The following is a 21294-nucleotide window of genomic DNA, read 5'->3' as shown; positions in this document are numbered from 1 at the left end:
TCCAAATTCTTTAAAGTTGAAACATCATTTACCTGTCTCTCTCTTCTTGGTCTCCACTTCTACCTGAATGATCGCTGCCATAATTGTCTGTGTTATTATATGTGTCTTGATATCCTCCGTAACTGTTATCAGATCCATAGCTATCCGCTCCATTTGTATCACTGTACGACTGATTATAATCAGAGTAATTATAATCATTCTGATTATCAGTGTAGGGGTCTTGGTAATTATGATAACCTGTATTTTCATACGGGTTTGGATAATCTGTTGTTGCCATAGCTGGAACTGAAAAAAGTAATGTTTGTGAATTGCAAGTTCAGTAGTCGACAGATCCAGTCAGAATTTTTCTTTCTAGTATTCCCCGATTTTCTGGAAGAGGAGTTAGAGGACTGAATCTGGCTTGGCAATGAAACAACAAAATCAGCAAGGATAGGTAACAAGAGGGTCATGATGACCCTATCTCGCTCACCTGTAAAACTTGGCCGTGGAATCATCAAGATAAACATTCTGACCAAGTTTCATGAAGATAGGGTCATAAATGTGGCCTTTACAGTGTTAACAAGTTTTTCCTTCGATTTGAGTGGTGACCTAGTTTTTGACCCCACATGACCCAGTTTCAAACTTGGCCTATGAATCATAAAGATAAAAATTCCGACCAAGTTTCAAAACTCTGGTAAAAATCTGAAAAGGGGAAATAATTCTACCAAAAGTGAAGGCAACCAAGATATTTTTATTTTAATTTGTATCATATGCAATGCTTAATAAATGGACCAAGTTTGAAAGAAATATCTTAGTTATTTTTAAAGAAATACTAGTTTTTCTGTTGAAAGCCCGATTTGGCAATTATAAATGTTACCGACCTGCTCTTATGCAGAGGAAGTCTGACCTGATGAAGGAAACTTAAGGTAACTTGACATGGACAACCAGTGACATGGCGTCATGAAATTGAGGTTGGTCACATTATTTACTCGTATAGACGATATGCTGCTACAGAGGTCTGAAGATGCATTTAATCATTTAATACACACATATACAATTGTAAAAATGCATTTGATTTATAAAATCAAAAAACCAAATGTCCTGAAACTAACCATGGAAACTAGTCAATTTTTGTGCACATTTTGCGGAAAAGTTACATGTATGTATCCAAACTGAAAATAATTTATATCCTCCTATCTTTGAATATGTCCTTCAGGTGCTCCACCTATGAACAAATGAACTTATCCACTGAGTTGCATGCTAATTGCTCTGTAATTTCGTTGGTAAATTACAAATTTCTCTATTTTACACCCTAAGAAGTTGAAACCTGCCTGCAGTATGAGGGTCATTAAAAAAATTCAAAGTACATGTAAGTTTACTTTGTCCTTATTTCGGAGACTTTACATCCTCACATATTTAGAGTTTTGAGTGCTGTGTTCATTTTTTAGTAATTCTACAGGAGAATACATTGTTTGTATTTTAATTTCATAAAACGTTTACAATCTTTTCAATCTGTGTCCTAGTTCAAATGTGCTTGCTACTGTTTGAATAATCCTCAATTTCAAAAGTTCACTGACTTGCATGGAAATCTCATGGAAAGCGTGGGTCTTAGGCCATACTAAATTAATGTATGTTTAATGTAATTGATAAGTACATTTTTCTTGATTTTCTGTTGCCCCCCCCCCCCCCCCCAAAAAAATAGAGCCAGTTTAGAAGAGGATTTCTGCATTTGAACAGGCAAGGGTCATAAAACACAATGTAATATACCTAAATCAGCTATGTTTGGGTTCACTTTCTGTTAATAAGACTGGGTGAGTTTTACGTTAAACATACTTCTGGAATTGCATAGCCCCTTGTTACTGAATTTATTTGCAACAAAATATTGAAATTTATAATTTACTTACGAAATTTCAGAGCAAATAGCATAAAACTCAGTGGATAAGTTCATTTGTTCATAGGTGGATCACCTGAAGGACATATTCAAAGATAGGATATAAATTATTTTCAGTTTGGATACATATGCATACATGTAACTTTTCCGCAAAATGTGCACAAAAATTGACTAGTTTTCATGGTTAGTTTCAGAACATCTGATTTTTTAATTTTATAAATCAAATACATTTTTACAATTGTATATGTGTGTATTAAATGATTAAAATGCATCTTCAGACCTCTGTAGCAGCATATCGTCTATATGCTGCTTTCTCCTTGATTCGAGCCTCTTAAATCTTTTAGAGGTGTGCAAATTTTTGTAAACCTGTTCAATTAAATAATTTTTGTTTTTTGTTACAAAAATATTTGCATTTTACAATGGGCAATAAGAATTACAATGTTATCATCTTTTATATGTACTTTTTTGCATGAGACTGAAGGAGGTGAAACTCCACATCATTTTAAAACTTTCTCATCGATTCGAGCCCTCTGTTTGGAAGGTCATTAAATGTTTATGTTTGCATATTCTATTTCCATAAAGCAAATTTCTATCAAGTTTGACTTCTTGTTCACTCGTTACAACAGTCGAAATATGCTCGGGGTGCTTTTAATTTGAAATTTGGGCTCACAATATTACCCACTATGTAATTTCCTTTTGAAATAAGTAATTTTAGATGCAAAAATTTAAAATAGGTATTCCATCAATTTTTCAGTGGTTTTATGACTAATATTTTCCAAGGAATTTTAAAATGTAAATGACACACGTTTCTGATGGAAGAACATGCTACATGAGCATGAATTTTACTAAAACACAAGGGCTCGAATCGATGAGAAAGCTCGAATTGACGAGAAACAGGCATACGAGTAAATAATGTGACCAACCCCAATTTCGTGACGCCATCTTGGTTGTCCATGTCAAGTTACCTTAATTTCTTACCGTTCCAGGGTAATCAGAATGCTTGAATTCAGACTATTTCAACAAATAAGACTGAAGCGCTGTAAAAGGTCACAGTTTAATATGATTTTGAACTGATGTGCGTCTGTTTCCTGTGTTTTTTTTTCTGATTTTTCTTCTGCTATTCTACAAAAAATGGCGTCATTTCTTCTATTCATCACAGCGCATGCTCAGAAATCTGGCGCATGATACGACATAAATGATAAAGTACGAAAATAAGATGTTTTTCGCGAAAAAGCAAGTAAGATACAAGAAGATTTATTTAACGTCGGATAAGTACAAACATACAACACTAGCTTACAGCTATTTTCCGTCAAACACATGTAAATGAGCTCAAAATAAGTAAAACAGGTGTAATAAAATGCATATTGTTAAAGCACATTACTGAAGCAAATAAAACATATCTGACTCTAAGCATAAGAACAAATCACAAATTATCACATATATCTACATCTACATCTTTCACCCAACCGTCGATTTCCGACTATCACTGGGCGGCGCTGTCAGAGAAACAGTTGTTAAAGAAATGATATGTTACAATGTTAAAAGAATAAAAGCTAAAAAAAGACAGTATCCTACAGTTAAAATAGGACAGAGGCAATAGAATTACATACTGACCACCGCCAGTCTCTCTCTAAAGATACTGAGACTGGGGCTAGATTTGACGTAAGCTGGTAGGGAGTTCCAGAGTCGGATGGTCCTTGGGAAGTAGGAGTTAGAAAAGTACTGAGTGTGAGACATGGAGATTAAGTAATTTAGGTTTCTAGTTGGAATAAAATGAGATTGGTCGACTGCAATTGGCATAACCATTTCCAAAGATCTAAACTGGTCCAAACACATTGACAATATCACTTCCAAAGCTACTTCCACTCTTCGCTTCATACAACGAAATGTCAAAACTGACAATAAAAAGGTCAAAATTGCTGCCTATAACACCTATGTCCGCCCTCAACTGGAGTACTGTTCAAGCGTCTGGCATACTTGGCAAAAAACCCTTACTAGCAAAGTCGAAAATGTCCAAAGGTCAGCTGCTAGGTATGTCATGTACGACTACAGTTACACCAGTAGCGTTACACAAATGCACTCCAATATAGAAGGTTACACAGTTCATTAGTAATGTTTTATAAAATAAGGACCCAGACAGTTGTTGACCCTGTTCAGTGTTATTGTGAAGTTCCTGAGTGAAATTAATGAGCTGAGTCTCACAGCTGTGACCTGATCTAAAGCCGTGCTGGAACTGGCTAAGTAGCTTATGCTTTTATATGTTACAGCACATTAAAGCAACACAAAACATAGCTACTAGCAAATAAAAAGAAAAAGCAAGTTACCACATATATATTAAAAGACATTTAAAGCAACATAAAAAAGCTGACACTAAGCAAATAAGAAGAGTAACAATAAACAACATAAAAGAAAAAATCACATACATGTTAAAGCAACATAAAAACAACTTAAAGCAGCCGACGAAGACATTTGTATCACCAGCATACAGCATTATGTAACTAAAGCTAAAAGAGAAAACAAGGATTACACACAGAGAAATAAAAAGTACATTTAAAACCACTGGTATGTATCAAGAAGGAAGTTAGTTAGTAAGCTTTATTTAAAGTCAGTAAGATTACATAATTCGAACAATACAAAGTAAGCTCATATGAGCTATTTCACGAATACGATCTATACAAAAGTAAATGCAACATTTCTATGGCCTGAATAGCTTGCAGTACTATCGACAGGTGAAATTAGTATATGTACCTTTATTGATACTTGTTTTGCAGCACGGAGCAATGTGCACAGTTAATGAAGTTTTTCAAATTTTACACTGGCCACTTTATTTGCAGATTGACTGTTCATTAATTTTCTTGGTCTATCTAATGTATGTGCATCATTCTGTATATTTCTTTAAAAGTTCAGACGATCTGTAGTAAAATTTAGTGAAAGCCTTCCGTAGTTTGATATCGGTAAAAACAAAGACAAATATCAAACAGGGAATGCCATGTACCTAAATAGCAGCCTCCCCAAAACGAAACCTACAGCACGCAGACGTGCACACCACAAACACACACACATACACATACACGTGCACACACACAAAGCCAACACACGAGGACAAAACGAACAAACAAAGGAACACACACACATACACGCGCACACACACAAAGCCTACACAAGAGGACAAAACGAACAAACAAAGGAACACAGTGGGGCACCGCCTTGGAATGGTCAGTGGCAAAAACACCCTGTTTTAATACTTTTTTGATAGTCTGAAGAATTCTACCATTAAAATCCTCTAGCTTTGAGCAAGCTCTTGCAAAATGAATATGTTGCGAAATATAGAAACCGTATGATGTCGCCCGAGGGACATCTCCATCAAGATGGGTGAAGTTGACAATTTCAAAATTGAAATCGTCTCTTTTAACATATAGTTCCGTATCTAGATTACTATTCATAAATGTTAAACTTAAAGGAAAAGGCAATGTTGTGCTTGTGTTTATTTTGTCGGCTAGGAACTTTTAAATCATTTAAATAAGTGAAAGAATTTTCAAAATCGGTTTAAAAATGAGAAAGTTATGAGCATTTAAATATTTGATCAAAATGGCGGCCATTTTGTTTCCATGGCAACAAAAAACAAATGGCAAATTTATTTAATTTCTTGATACATACTTGAACTGTATTTACTTATTTCTGTAAATAAATTCCGCTACCTTTTCCAGCTATAATGAAATCAATTAACATGTTTTACATCTTGCAATCAAGAAACAAATAAAATTAATCTATTTAAAAAAGAATTTAGCTGTGTGTAAATGACATCATAAACACACTAAAATGGCTACCTCCATGATCAGCCATTTGTTATGAAAGGCTTGAAGATGGCTTTCATATCAAAAATAACTTATTATCAGGCATTCCGTGCCCTTTAAGTCCAAACATAACGCTTCTAAATCTGAGGTATTAGCCTTGTTAGGCTGTAACTCTTTTGGATAAATGCGTTTAACCATTTCCGAAAAATATAGGTTGTCTATGTTTAAAATATCATCAAGGTATCTCGGGGTTCCATTAAAAGCTTCAATAATTTCAAATTGTGTCTCAGTGGACAAACTGAGCATAAAATCTCGTTCATAACTGTATAGCAATAAATCAGCAATGAGTGGAGCGCAGTTAGTCCCCATCGGGATACCAATTATTTGTCTGTAAGTTTCATTGCCAAATTTGATAAATAAGTTATGTAATAGAAACCTTATAGCTTCACAAACCTGATAACAATTCCATAGGGTGCATCTGTTAATATTACTGTTAAAAACGCTCTAGTTTCATTGTAGGGATAACGCATGTTGTTTTTTTTTCGTGTTGTAACATGAATCCCGAGGGATTGGTTGGTGCCCGAGCCCGTAGGGCGAGGTTACCAACGTATCCCGAGGGATTCTGAAGATGTTATAACACGAAAATAACATGCGCTAACGCTATGCTAGCATTAAACGCGAAAAAACTAATAAATGAATACATTATCCTTCAACGTCATTAAATTTCCATGAAATGCGCGGGAATATCAGAATTGTTTTTTCACGTTGACGTCATTTACATTTGAATTATCCGTTTTGGGGCCGTAATACGTTTACGCTCTGACACGGAACGCGCAAATATAAAAAGGTGTTATAACAGCACGTGAGTGCGAGAATCTCTCTGTTAACACACGTTTTCTCTCTTGTTAAAACACCCCCGAAAAATCACAAGAACAGCAGTTTTATGCTAGAATTCATGCCAGATAATTAACGTTTTCTCCTGTAAATGTTTTCTCAGTTAAAGCTACCAGTTTTTCTTTTATGAGATTATGTGGTAAATTAGTGTAAAGAGTAAAAAATCATAAGTACTTATAGTCGATCATTTGTAGTGTTATAAATTGAGTCCTTCTGTTGAACAGAATTGGTCACTGATCACATTACTGAAGTTTCTACAACCATGTATTGGATTCCTAAATCTTATAGACAACCATATAAAGCTGTTTCATCGCTAATTCAAGCTCTTGTACCACTACAAATATTTCTATGTTATCAACATCATGTCATACTGCTGTAAAAGCCCATGTGAAAAAATATTGGGATAAAGGATACGAAAACTCTGGCAAACACTTATTTTGGTCGGTTAAAAATTCTAGCAAAATCCTGGATAAGTTTAAAATTAATAAATACAAGGTATCCTCAGTCAGTACATACGATTTTTCTACTTTGTATACTACTTTACCACATAATTTAATAAATGACAAACTAACTGCCCTAATTCAAAAGACTTTTGCCAAGGAAAATGCTACATTTCTCGCTTGCAAATACGATAAAACATTTTTACTTAGTTGCGTTGTTAAAAGTTACACTGTGTGGTCCTGTGGCGAAGCTTGTAAAGCCCTTTACTTTTTATTGAAGAATATTTACGTCAGTTTTCAGACAAGCAATTGGTATTCCCATGGGAACAAATTTTGCACACCTTGTCGCAGTTTTTCTTTTATATTGTTATGAAAAAGATTTTATGTTGAGCCTTTCTCCAGATACGCAGCCAAACATTGTTATAGCATTGAATAATACACCACGCTATCTGGATGACATTTTATATATTGATAATCCGTTGTTGTTGTTGTTGTTTTTGTTTTTGTTTTTGTTTTGGTAAATTTGAGGATACCATTTATCCACAGGAGCTAAATAAAATTAACAATTTCGGATACTGCTGTTTCATTTTTAGATCTACATATTTCTATTTATCACAATATTATACCTACCAAAATTTATGACATGAGAGATGATTTTTATTTTAGTATTGTAAATTTCGACTATAAATAACAAAGGTAAACATCATCAACATAAAAAATAGAGAGAGCTGTAAGAGATGATAAATATATGAATTATTAAGTAAAACAATTTACAAACATTAATCAGTCTAGGGAAGAGAACATTGTTTAGTATTTATATATATGGAGTAAGATATTTAAAGGCACTGAATGATTTATAAAAACAAAAGAAGACATACATACTAAGTGAGCTTAAGAATAGCCACTGGGCGTTAGACACTCTATTTCTTTTCATTAATAAAAAGATTAATAACTAAAATAATAAGAATTCTTAAAGATTAAATTTTCAGTAACTAACATCTTCACGCGTTTAAGATCAAGTTATAATTCTTTAAAAGTTCGGACGATCTGTGGTAAAATTTAGTGAACGCCTTCCGTAGTTTATGATATCGGTAACCTTGTTGTAGTAATTTTTTGGTAATATGAAGATTTCAATCATTAAAGGCCTAGATTCACTACTATATAAGTGCCCCTCCCCCCCCTCCCCAAATCCAATATACAACTCCTATCTTATCTGCTGCTTATCAGCGATTATGTAATAGTAACTGATAAGAGGGCAATTAGCACAGCAGGGACCCCAAGTAGACCATGAAGATGTGTGCAGTGGAATTGAAAGAAATTAATTTCTCTTCAGTGAATGTTGAATGATAATAATAATTATTATTATTTTGATATTATATAGATGATAATTACTATTACTTTAATGTTATAGTAATAATTATAAAAATAATCATAATCATAATCATAATCATTATCATTATTATTATTATTATTATTACCATTATCTTATTATCATAATTTATTATTATTATTATTATCATATTACATATAGGATGATAAGAGATACAGTAATAATATTGAAAATAATAATGATAATAAAACACAAGTAGTGAACCTCATGAGTTCTTTTTGCTGACAAACAATATTTTTCGAATTGGAAATTGATTTTCTTGTGTTCATGTAATCAATGATTGTGTTCCATCTATACTCAATTTTCATTTTCAGTATATTGCCAAAAGGGACTTTTTTCATACTTGCTTTGTAACTTTGAAATTCATATTCTGTTTTCAATTTTAAACAAATGTTATTTACAGTATTCTGCAAGCTTTAGATGAGTAAAAGTCACATTTTTCTGAAATACCACAATTCTCCAGAGGGAATTTGAAAAAATAAAAACTTGCATATTTCTTCAAGTAAGTTTCTCATTATTTCATTTTTTTGTGAAAATAAGTTTCTGATTACTTTTTATTGTGTTTGATCAACAAATATTTTACTTTACATAGAAATGCCTAAAAAACTAGTATAACTTTAAAAGTTATCAGTTATTCATTAATTTAAAATTAATAACATTGTTTCCCCTTCTCACTAATAGATACACTTGTAAGGTAGACTGACTCTCCAATAAACAATGACCCTTGTTTACTGGAACCATACTGTGATGGTCATTAGCCCCCAACTGTGCTGGTGAAGACAGAAATCCCTTGGCCCACTGACATCTCATATTCGGTCTTAACCCCGCAAACACAAATATGAGATTCTAAGTGCTCGGGTGAATTATTCTAATTAAATACCTTATAAATGCTTCGAATCAACCCAAATTTCGACTGAAATATTCTGATAATATATATCACAGTTTGATATGAAAAATAATAATACATTTAAGTTTTAGAAAAAAAAATACATCTCATATTCGGTCTTTACCACGCATATACGAATATGACACTGATACAGCTTGAATGAATTGTTTCAAATAAATACATTATTAGCAGAGCTACCGGCGCCGCGAAGCGGCGCCGACAGCGTCGCATTACGGTAAGACGTATGAAAAAGAAAATGAATAGAGAGATCTAACTGTGTATACTATCGAGTTGAAAATATTCGTGGTACTTTTTGGAATCGGTGTTGTTCGGATTTTTTCGTGCGCACTATGCACATAGTAATTAATCAGTAAAGGCGTCAGTAGACGCTTACTGTTTACAGTTGACAAAAGCGTCTCGCTTACTGCTTTGGATATTGAATAAAAATGCAAATGAGCATTCGATAATAAGAAATAAATGCTTAATACATTTTCTACGAAGACAAAACCAAATAAAACACAAACACAATATTTTCATTTTGAAACGACTTCCGTCACGCTGCCATTACTGAACTTATGTTTGTCTCATGACGTCATAGCTCCACAATGGTGTAGTGGTTAGCGAGTTCGCGTTGTAATTCAGAGGTCGTGAGTTCGATCCTTACCTGGACCAGATTTCTTTTTTATTTCATTTTTTTTCTATTATTATGAATTTTGAAAATATTGTATAACTAAAGTCATTCATGTGAAATATAACATGTGTTTAGTTTTGATGTTCCACTGTAATGCCTGTGTAGTAGTCAGTAGAATAACTTAAAAAAGCAAAGCTTTAGGATCAAAATATACAGGCATTAAACTATGAAAAGTAAATAATGCTCTTCTCCCCGTTCGCATATATTTCATCCATTAGCTTTAAAATCACTGATTTATTAAAATTATCCAAAAATAAAAAAATAAAAATAAAAAATAAAAATAAAAAAATAAACAATTTGCGATGAATTATCAACAAACATCAAAAAGGTTCTTACTACCATCCCTATTCTATAGTGCTAAAAGATTAACCACTTTCGGGTTTAAAACAAGCTTTGTACAGTCATGTAAATTATTGTAATTTCTCATACCAGGCGTCTGTTATTGCAGTGTTTTTGACTGAAAGTTGGACACATTCTTCCTTCCAAAAAGAACCAGAACTTGACAATAATGACATTTAAAAGAATTACAATAGTCATTTCCAGGATTACGTAAATTCTAATTTCTATTAACTTTGGAATTGGATCATTAACTTTTTACATCAAGTCCTCATTGCCCAACGTTCACACGCAAAGACACAGAATTCCTTTAGCTATTGGCCTAATGAGATTCTGTTAGGTTTGAAATTTTCAAAGTTCAAGCTTTTCAGTTTGAAGCAGTTATCATTTTGTGACTGGTTTCCAGTATGATAGTAAGTTATGTAAAATTGTTGATGAAGTACGTTTTAACAAGAATAACTGAAATTATTCAAATACGTTTTTTTTTCTTTATCTTGGTGCAGATGTTAATCTATACCAAACTTTCTTTTGATTATATACAGAATATTTGTGGAGTTTTCACATGTCGAGAATTAATCTTGATGCAGTCTAAAACATGCATTCAGAAATCATGAATTATCATTAATAAAGAACATAAACTTCCTAAACGAATCCATAATTCCAGATAATTCCAGCACCACTCCTTTAATTTTTAACGGGCACTGGTGATTTTTCATGGGAGCTCTGCCTTTTAGGTAGCACCTAATTTCATATTAGTGCTTCAAATCAACTAAAGTTTCGCCTGAAATATTATGATAATATATATTATAGTTTGGTATAAAAAAAGTAATTCATTTAAATCATAAATAAAAAAAATACATCTCATATTCGGTCTTTACCCCGCAAACACGAATATGAGATTCTAAGTGCTCGGGTGAATTATTCTAATTAAATGCCTGAAATATTTTATCAATATGTTTAATTGTTTGATATAAACAAAATTTGATTTAATTCATAAATAAAAAATATATATCTCGTATTCGGTATTTGATCTCATATTCGCGAATATGACTCATATTCGGTGTTAAGTCATGTATACCCCCTTTTTTGACGTCGGTCAAACAAGTGCCCTCTGAGGAGGCAGTAAACAGTTTTCTGAGCTTCTCGGCCTAGAGTCGCCAACCTAACTTTCAAAACCTCACACAAAAGTCTGTAACCACACACCTGAAATAAAGATATTGCAACATTAACATCACTGTATGTCTATCGTTACAAACCATCTGCAATACATCTCTAATATCTAGTTTTCTGTTTACAAGACCTGAATTTTGTGCTCTCCCGGTCGCGGAAACTGATGACGAAAAAAGCTAAATTTGCCAATTTTTCAATCGCTGCAGAAAATTCCCTGAAAATGATAGCCACAATTGCTACACTGTTCCGTACTCCAGTAACACTGTAAAATCTGAAAATAAGCTGAAATATATGGGCCCTCCGTACCGTTTTTTCACTATTCCACTTTTCCTGAGGCACCTGCTAAAATGACAACCCCACTTTCAGCTAGCTCAGAGGAAGCATGTATACGCTCCTGCAAGTCATTACGTCATACTATCAAGATCAAGGCTACTCAACTGATTTTCTTTAAATAAGTGAAACTCAATTCTAGCCGCTGAAACTTCAATTCTAGCAATTATTATTATTTAGAAGTTCAAATATGCACTTCATTCCGTAAATTGCCTCTTATTTGTAAATTTCACCCCGGCCAATTCGACACTAACAGCTCAAAACTGTTTACTGCCTCCTGACGTGGAACTGAAATAAATCAGGGAATAATTCATCACACGTTTAGAAAACAGCAACCAAGTCTTCGCATAACATTTAATATGCATATGTTAAGAAGAGACAAGAAAGAAGAAGAGGATGGTAACAAAACTTTTTAAATGTCTTACCTGTGCTTCTTGATTTTTTTTTAAAGAACTTCGAGTAGTGTTCGGAGATGTTTTATTTCGGATACCTGGATTGGTCCCATGAACTAGACATGACTATGGCAGGAATTATTGCTCGAAAATACCTCATTCAGCAAGTTGTTTCCAGACTACTCCTGACGAAGCGCCTGGCTTAAAAAAACACACAGGGGCAAAAAAAAAATAGGAAGTGTCTAGGGGCCATAAGCCTGTTAGGGGTTTTCTAGGGGTACGGACCTCCGTTTTCTAGAGATTTAGGGTTATTTACACCTAAACTTTTGTTGAAAATGAAATAACAAATAAGACTTAACCAGTGTTCACCTTTCCTTTCAAAACCTAGCTAAGGCCACAGTTTTTTAATAACTTGGGTTACGGGAGCGCCGGTCCTAATTCTCCAAAATCCAAAATAAAAATAAAATTCAAAATTGCGATTTTATTTTCATTTTCCCCGACGCTTGCATCTACTTTCCGTGGTGGAAAATAAAACAGTGTCTATTAACCTACAATAAATATCACAGCGCGTACAAAGGACTTCCGATATTCTCAAAGGACGACACCATCAATACACCGTGACGTAACTTTACTAGAATGACGTGACTAGCTCCGCCCCATAACTAATCAAAGCGGTTTAACACTTGATGATTGACAGCCTTGTAAAAACTGCCGGCAGTGTTTGAAGTGTGTGACAGTGTGAAAGTATCGTGTCTGATAGAGAACGTCTGTAAATATAAACCGTTATCCAGATCAGCTGACATGTTTAGAAGGCGTTAATTGCAGACAACAAAAAGCTTGGATTAAATTGGTGAAACAAGCTCCTAAGTCGGAAGACAAAGTAACTTAATTGTGGAAAATATATCGATAATTTCAGCACAAAAACCTCAGCAAGTAACTATATTTTAGCAAATGACATTTCACATCCATCACATTTTTTCCGACCGGTAATAAATTTGCTACTTACTTTGAATTTTCATCAATGATAAATCCTTTTACAGTATTTTTAGAAGAAAAAAAACCATTCAATTTGTCTCCTGACCTATTAAAAACTGATATGTTTGACACATTTCCACCAGCACATGGCAGCTGACATCAAAAGGAGTGTCGGCAAAATTTTCCTTTATTGATTTTCTTTGATGTTGGGTATTGCAAGGTGAATGACGTAATTTGACATAATTCTGTTCCAAGTAAAATGTACTTCAGATTTTTTTAAGTGGATTTTCGTTTTGTAGCTGAACAACAGTAAGACTGGTGATTTTAATAAAATGCTGACTGTTGCTATAAATTTAAAAAACAATAAAATATTTTTTGTTAAATAAGATGTTTTCTAATCAATCTAGTGGTCCTTTTCTCTAAATTCTATTACTTTATGCACTGTTCTGAACCAATTAGTATGGTGATGATAGTAATGATTATGGTGATGATGATGTTGATGGTATTGAAGGTAACTGTACAAAGTGAAAATATGTAGGACTCCAAGAAAATTTAAGAGGGACTTCAAAATCTGAATGTTAGGCAGTCCTGACTCCATGAAATTGAATCATAATGGAAGCCCTGCACGGGTACTGAACTCCATGTATGGACCAATTACTTTTAATATTTTAAAACATTTGAAACTGAGTAATATTGCAAAATCTTGAACTATTAAAAAAAAAGTATCTGTAAGTTTGAATATTGTCTTTGTGTATTACTAAATATCAGATTATCTATCGATAGAAGCTTTCTTCAAAGCGTTTCAATTCGTACTCAATATTTTCATCCCATGCTAATTTGTAACCACAACCAGTTTTCGTTCCAAAAAGTCTTAGGGTTGGCTGTAAAAGAATAGAGTCAGTCGGGTTACCTGAACCACACATATTCTTTATTTTGGCCTAGACAAACTTTTCAGAAATTCTGGCTGATAATCTAAATACAGTGCAGGGACATAGCCTGTTTAGTCCTAAATATAAGACCTGACATAGCCTGGGAATCCAGTCTGACAATATTTCTGACATTTTTTCTACCTGCAAATCGACAGCCAGGGGAAACCTGTTTTACGACCGCAGCGCTACCTATATTACACCAAAAACATGCGGGTGTTTGATAAAGAACGATAACTTCTGCAGGGGTCGCGCTGTCGGTCGCCAATGGCGCCAAATGCGCCGATTTACAAATTCTGGCGCTAGTTTGGATCAGTTGGCGAAAGTTTCTGGCGACAACAAAGCAAAGATCGGGCCGAGACATTTTTTTAATGACACCAAGGATCATCCTACCTAGTCGCTGTGAAGTTAATTATCGCCTGCGGGCGTTTCCGAATCGCCGAGTTGTAATCTGTTTGTTTAATTAATTAAAGTTGTAAAACCGATGTCAATTACCGATAAATCCCTGGTTAACTCCGCCTACTTGCCTGTCAAACTTCAACCAATCGTAGCGTTATTTATCAATATTGCAAGCCGCCGCCATTTTAAAATTTTTCAGTCGGCGTGAAAAGCCGATAATTTTATCGAGTGCAGACTAAAATATTCTTCAGCATGATCTTAATGTATCAGTCTTACATTATTTCTTGATTTTATTATAAATTGCCTCCAAATTTATTTCAATCACGGCCAATTTCTATAAATGAATTGCCCGGGAACCAATTCCGCGGACGTCTGAACAGCCGTAAAAATAATTTGTAAAAATATCGAGAAGTTTGGCTTTGTTTTCAAAAAATTAATAAATAAATCGAGTAAAACTATGAATCTGAACAAGTTGATGCAAGAATCGGGCATTTTTAAAGCAAAAGAACCGAAACATGCACGAAAACTTCCACGGCGTTCGATCGTACACCTGATCAATTTACGAGTTTCGGACGCTAAAATTTCGGATGAAAATTTTAAGGGGACTTTTTTTATAGCGCAGTTTGTACTTTATTTAGAAATGATTAAAAAAAATTGTAAGACACTCGTTTTACTAAAATGTTCTTTAAACTTTGCTTTTTATTCTAATTGTTTTGTTACTTTTGTAGTTTTGAAATTGAACTGAAATAAATGAAGTTGAATTTTAGTATTTGTTTTCATTCTTGTAGTTTATAATTCAAGTAAAATCTTTTGGCACCGGCACCAATGTTGGCTCCAGTGGCTCCTCTTTGGCTCCAACTTTTGCCAAATGGCGAAAGTGTTGGCGACAGCTAAGAAATATCCAGAGCCACCCCTGCTTCTGAAAGCAATAATCCATGGCTAAAAATAGAAACGGAATTCTCACAGAAAAGGCGGATCTGAATCGTGTACTTACGAAGGTTTCTGAACATATCCAGGTCATAGACAAATACCAGTTTGTACCTCCCATAGCTTTTCCAGCAAGTTGTAACAACTTTTTAATATGTCAGAATAAACTTACCGTCATCCTATGAATATAAGAGGCACATTTTTTTTACGAGATTCTAGTCTTGAAGGACCGATGCATCCTATATATGGGGATAGAAAAAGACCAAACATTTCCCCTGACTCAAAAATTAAGAAAATCGATCTTTGTTTACCCCGCCGCGTACCTCTATATTGAAGAGAATTCAAGGGGAGTAAATACCAATATTCATGGAGTGGTCAGAGGATGCGGCAGTTGAGTGCTTACACAGAGTTAATGCTTTTCAATTTAAATGCCACAACATCCAAAACATCGACAATGATTAAGCAAAAACCGGCGAGTTTGTAGAAACTATAGCGAATTTCGGACAAACATAAATTCGGATAAGTGATGTGGGTATAAGCATTTTTCCAGAATTCTGCTGATATTTTTTCACTGCGTCCTATACACGAGTGCGACCTATATTCGGACGATTACGGTAAATGTGCTATCATAGCTATCAAGATGTTATATTAATGCAGACCTAGTGATCTACGAAAATTGTCAAATTTTCGGCAGCATTGCCGCGTTTTCGTTTCAAACAAGCACATATATGATCATATGTTAATTAGACTATTAACAGAAAATCAATAATCGGTAGTGACATGGAAACTCCTTCAGATTTCCCCAGGCGTTGATAATACTAGAAACTCGATGAATGCCAATTAACACTAATTAGCACAAATTAAGTGGGATCTTTAATGCATAGATATTAGGTATGATTTCTTCTGACAAAGCCAGGGCTCTCGCGAGTGGGCGACTTGAGCGAAATAGGCGCTCTAGAACTTTAAACTTTGCTCAGATCTAACCTGAAAGCGAAATGCAAGTTGCCCGATTTCAGGGATTTTTTTCTTTCATTATAAAGTTCCCCTAAAAGGACCTTTTCCCAATTGAAAAATGCAATCTTTTTTCCCAATTATCATCCAAAAATTCTCCAAATGACCAAATAATGTTTGCATTTTGATGATTGCAGAAGGAAAACTTAGTTACATTGACATTCACCATGATTTAACCAATCAAACAGTTTGTTTGATGATATTTACATGGAAATAAATGAAGGAGCATTCTAAATGATGTTATTAATTAACTATAAAAATTCCCAATCTGAGTAAAAACCCCACTATTTTTCCCAACTTATCCGGTACCGGATCTTTTCCCAAAGGGGCAAAAAAAATCACTGCCCGATTTTCTTTGATCTCTGCACTCGCTAATTACTGCTACCAGTACCAGGACTGTTGACAATTTGCACAGTGTTGCAGTGTTGTAATGAGTGTCGAATACACAAACACACACCGGTAGCATAATTTAAGCTCCGCCAACTTCAGGTACTTACGAGATTTTCCCGAAAAGTGTGAAAGCGAAGATTATCTGATACACCATAGTCAATTGTGTTCAGCCAATTAGCGCCGCGTTTACGTCTTTGACACTTTGCATTAATTGTCAACAAGTTGAGTGCCAAAAAAAACCAATGTTTTGTAAAGAAACTGCTAATTAACCATGCGATTAATTGGAATATGGTACACAATTATTTGTTATCTATGATAAAAGAACGACATGTAATGTATTAGCTACGTTAAATTGACTTCCATCGATGAATTTATTTGAATATGTATTTCTAGTTTACACATTTTACTTTAGTTTTATTCGAGTGAGATACTGACATTCCTCGGTAAATGACTCGGTGTTAACCAAAATTCGGCGGGTTACAGTTACAGAATCGGCTTGAATTTTGAAAACGACTTTTTTCAGAATTTTGTAACGAAACAATAACCACTGTATGGGAAATGATCTAACTAAGAAAATGAATGATCGCATCAATGTTTTTTTATCAAGAAACAAGAAAATTACAACCACCTTTCGAATCACTCAACATCATTGCTGTAGAAAAAGTCTTCCCACTTCTCCCTAAAGTCTCCCCACTTCTCCCTAAATCAGCTTGTGGGAGAAGTGACTTCTCCCAAAAAATTGGACTTAGCTAGACCCCTGAAAGCACGAATATTGTCAACGACTTCCCAGGCTAGACCTGACATAACTCAAACCACTATAAGTTCATTTAAATTGATATTTTACATTTTTAGCTCGACTATTCGAAGAATAAGTAGAGCTATCCTACTCACCACGGCGTCGGCGTCGGTGTCGGCATCGGCGTCACACCTTGGTTAAGTTTTTCGTACCAGTCCACATTTTGACAAAGTCTTTTGAGATAAAGCTTTGAAACTTTCAACACTTGTTTACCATCATCATGGCCAGTTATAGGCAAGAGCACATAACTCCATCAAGGATTTTGGCTGAATTATGGCCCCTTTTGACTTAGAAATCATGGTTAAGTTTTTCGTACCAGTTCATATTTTGACAAAGTCTTTTAAGATAAAGCTTTGAAACTTTCAACACTTGTTTACCATCACCATTGCCAGTTATAGGCAAGAGTACATAACTCCATCAGGGATTTTGGCTGAATTATGGCCCCTTTTGACTTAGAAATCTTGGTTAAGTTTTTCGTACCAGTTCATATTTAGACAAAGTCTTTTAAGATAAAGCTTTGAACTTTCAACACTTGTTTACCATCACCATGGCCAGTTATAGGCAAGAGTACGTAACTCCATCAGGGATTTTGGCTGAATTATGGCCCCTTTCGACTTAGAAACTTGATTAAGTTTTTCGTACCAGTTCATATTTAGACAAAGTCTTTTGAGATAAAGCTTTGAAACTTTCAAGACTTGTTTACCATCACCATGTCCAGTTATACGCAAGAGCACATAACTCCATCAAGGATTTTGGCTGAATTACGGCCCTTTTTGACTTAGAAATCTGGGTTAATATTTCGTACCAGTCCATATTTTGACAAAGTCTTTTGAGATAAACTTTGAAACTTTCAACACCTGTTTACCATCACCATGTCCAGTTATAGGCAAGAGTACATAACTCCATCAAAGATTTTGGCTGAATTATGGCCCCTTTTGACTTAGAAATCTTGGTTAAGTTTTCGTACCAGTTCATATTTTTTGTAAAGTGTTTGACATATGGCTTTTAAACTTTTATCACTTGTTTAGTATAAAAGTCTCTATCTGTAGGAAAGAGAACATAACTCTGTCATCTATTTTGGCTGAATTATGGCCCTTTTTGGACTTTGAAATTGGTTCTGTTTTCATACAAGTCCATGTTTTGTCAAAACTATTTGACATATGGCTTTTAAACTTTGAACACTTGTTTATCATTATGATTTCCATTTGTAGGCAAGAGTACATAACTATTTTGGCTGAATTATGGCCCTTTTTGGACTTTGAAATTGGCTCATATATTGCCATTTAGTGCAAGACTTATCGAAATCAAAGTAATACAGGAACATTGTTTGTCTAATCTATTTATTTCTTTTGTCTGAATATCCGTGGAAATATTTTGACCCCATTCTTCAATCAATTCTTCGAATAGTCGAGCGCGCTGTCATCAGACAGCTCTTGTTAATTTTCCATGTTATGTCAGGTCTTAACTGAACTGAAATATCGTATAGCACAACAGTCGCTTCAGATTTGAATTTTGATCCGAAGGTTTTTTAACGACTTTCTGGCAAAATAACTGAAACTTTCACATTGAGTGTGAAGAAAAATCATAAATGTGCATTATGGCAGTAATAAAAAGTAATATTTTACCGTATTTGTTATTAATCATCCAATAAATAAATCCAGTATGCAGTTCGTTCAAAATTTTGAATAGTGGCACGGTAATAGCCGAGGGTGTTCCAGATGTAAACATGATTTGCATATTAGAATCATTTTTTGAACGAAAGTTACCTTTTTCTATCCCATACAGAGAAACTACAAATGTCAATAATTTTTCAATCTACAGATAAGACATTCAAAACTTATAAGAATACATATCCAAAATACACAATTACGGTGAAAATAAATCAATATTACAATGAAAATATTTGGCGGGAAATATTTTTTCGTGTACTGCCGATCAAATTTAATTTGTACTTCCAATTTCGAAACCAAGATGGTGGCACGGCAAATGTAAACATTCAATGTCAAATAAATTAAGTGACATTTCGTGAATAATAATGGATTGCAAATTATTTTAACCTTGCAGATTTGAGCAAAGGTATTTTTTATTCATCTAGGTAGAAAGTTTACCAACTTTATAATGTTTTAGAAATCGAATTTATGCCACACTTCTTTCATACTTACAGTTTAGACTTCGAAAAAAGGCTTTGATAGTAGAAATGTAAAATGTCAGAATATTCATACATGTGATACGTCCCGGATTGTCCGGGATTGTCCCGGAAATTACATACTCGTCCCAGTGTCCCGGACAGTCTTGAAATGTCCCGGAAAAATAATAATACAGGAACAAATAAAAATAATCACTAAAAAACTTGTTTTTTGTCTATAAGTTGTTGATTTTTACACATTAAACAGTCCACGGTGTCACATTGTTTATTCCTAATCAGTTTCATGCCCTCGAGCGGGACACGTGTTGATTAAGCCAGCTTTGATCACGCGAAGATCTTTTGATGACACTGATTAAGTTACAGTCACTTATTATGATGACCCTGATTAAGAACTGACAGGATTATGCAATCAATAACAGTTACTGTTTTGTGATACTTAAATTAGGAACAATAGTCGTAAATCTCGTTGTTTTTAGCACGTTGGCGGTAAAGCTACATGTAGCCTTTATGGAAGAGATTGTTGAAAACGGTCAATTAAACGATAATTATTTTAAAAGGTTGTAATCATTTAAGATCTAGATCGATTGTCACACATATTCTAAATTAAAATGTTGAATGCCTTTGCCGACAGACCCATGGAAATTGACCTGACTCCAAATATTTTATATTGTCGATTTTATCTACAAGATTTATTTTATTCCTTTAAGGATTCAGTTTAATCATTAGATAAATGTTTAAGCTTTAGAATGATACCAAATTAGCTAGAATCTAAATCACGATGACCAGGTTGATTCTTCGTATATAGTAAGTCTCCGAATTCTGTTCACTTCGGGAACGCAATAAATTCACGTGTCGAACTATAGATGTGTTTTACCTGTACATGTATTTACCTCCCTTAGAAAGCTAGACGACATTTGCAGCAAATTAATACAAGCGAGCGAACAATGTTTATCTCAGGAAACTACATGTAACATTATGATATTTTTGCATGAAACAGACGAATACCAATGTCACGGTGAATGTCCCGGACAAAAGGTATAAATCCCGGAAACGTTAACTCAGAATCCCCGAAACGTTCTGAAAAATTATGGCATGTATGGAATATTACATGTTGAAAGTCAAATGACAACTTTTTCATGTCTAATTATTTGGACTAATAGCCTGTTATGCTGTGGTTTCGATCCCCTTAAGGCTTAACACTTCCTTCCACGCATGCGCATTAACACATGCATATATGAGAGTCAAAAGTAGGTCAAAGTATACTTTGACCATTTCTTCAAAGATATAAGGCATAAAAAAAATTGTTTGTTTCCGGTATCCCGACCCACCCTAAATTTTTTGCCCTACCCAAAATGTTTTATGGCCTTTAACAGTTTTCAAGTAATGCAACGGACAAGCCTTACTTGATAAAGAGAGATAATTCAAAAACTAGATAAGGTAGAGTTATTATTCTTTCTGCACTTAATGGCCTCTATCATTAAAGACTTATTTGTGTAAAATTATTTTAAAATTGGGCCTGCTGTTTCTGACA

The 21294-nt window shown here is 34.2% G+C and overlaps 2 protein-coding genes across 5 annotated transcripts in view; one reads left to right on the top strand and one right to left on the bottom strand.

The window, feature by feature from the left end:
• The window catches only part of LOC123529173 (RNA-binding protein 5-like), a 29257-nt gene extending 26219 nt beyond the window's left edge, over positions 1-3038 (bottom strand). For 3 of the 4 annotated variants that reach the window (XM_045309392.2, XM_045309394.2, XM_045309395.2), the window contains exons 1-2: positions 2849-3037; positions 33-285 (exon numbers count right to left, since the gene is read on the bottom strand). In XM_045309392.2, the coding sequence (XP_045165327.1) occupies positions 33-277 (245 nt within the window). In that variant the 5' untranslated portion in view covers positions 278-285; positions 2849-3037. Of the gene's footprint in view, positions 1-32; positions 286-2835 lie in introns of all 4 variants that reach the window. The other variant, XM_045309393.2, reaches the window with a different exon arrangement.
• An 8342-nt stretch (positions 3039-11380) lies between these two features.
• Positions 11381-21294, top strand: part of LOC123529177 (coatomer subunit gamma-2-like) — a 34805-nt gene continuing 24891 nt past the window's right edge. The window contains exons 1-2 of the mRNA XM_045309400.2: positions 11381-11416; positions 12083-12200. Coding sequence (XP_045165335.1) covers positions 12161-12200 — 40 coding nt within the window. The 5' untranslated portion in view covers positions 11381-11416; positions 12083-12160. The remainder of the gene's footprint in view (positions 11417-12082; positions 12201-21294) is intronic.

This window comes from Mercenaria mercenaria, chromosome 13, assembly GCF_021730395.1.
Source record: "Mercenaria mercenaria strain notata chromosome 13, MADL_Memer_1, whole genome shotgun sequence".
Classification (NCBI taxonomy): Eukaryota; Metazoa; Mollusca; class Bivalvia; order Venerida; family Veneridae; genus Mercenaria; species Mercenaria mercenaria.
This window is presented reverse-complemented; position numbering and strand designations above follow the sequence as displayed.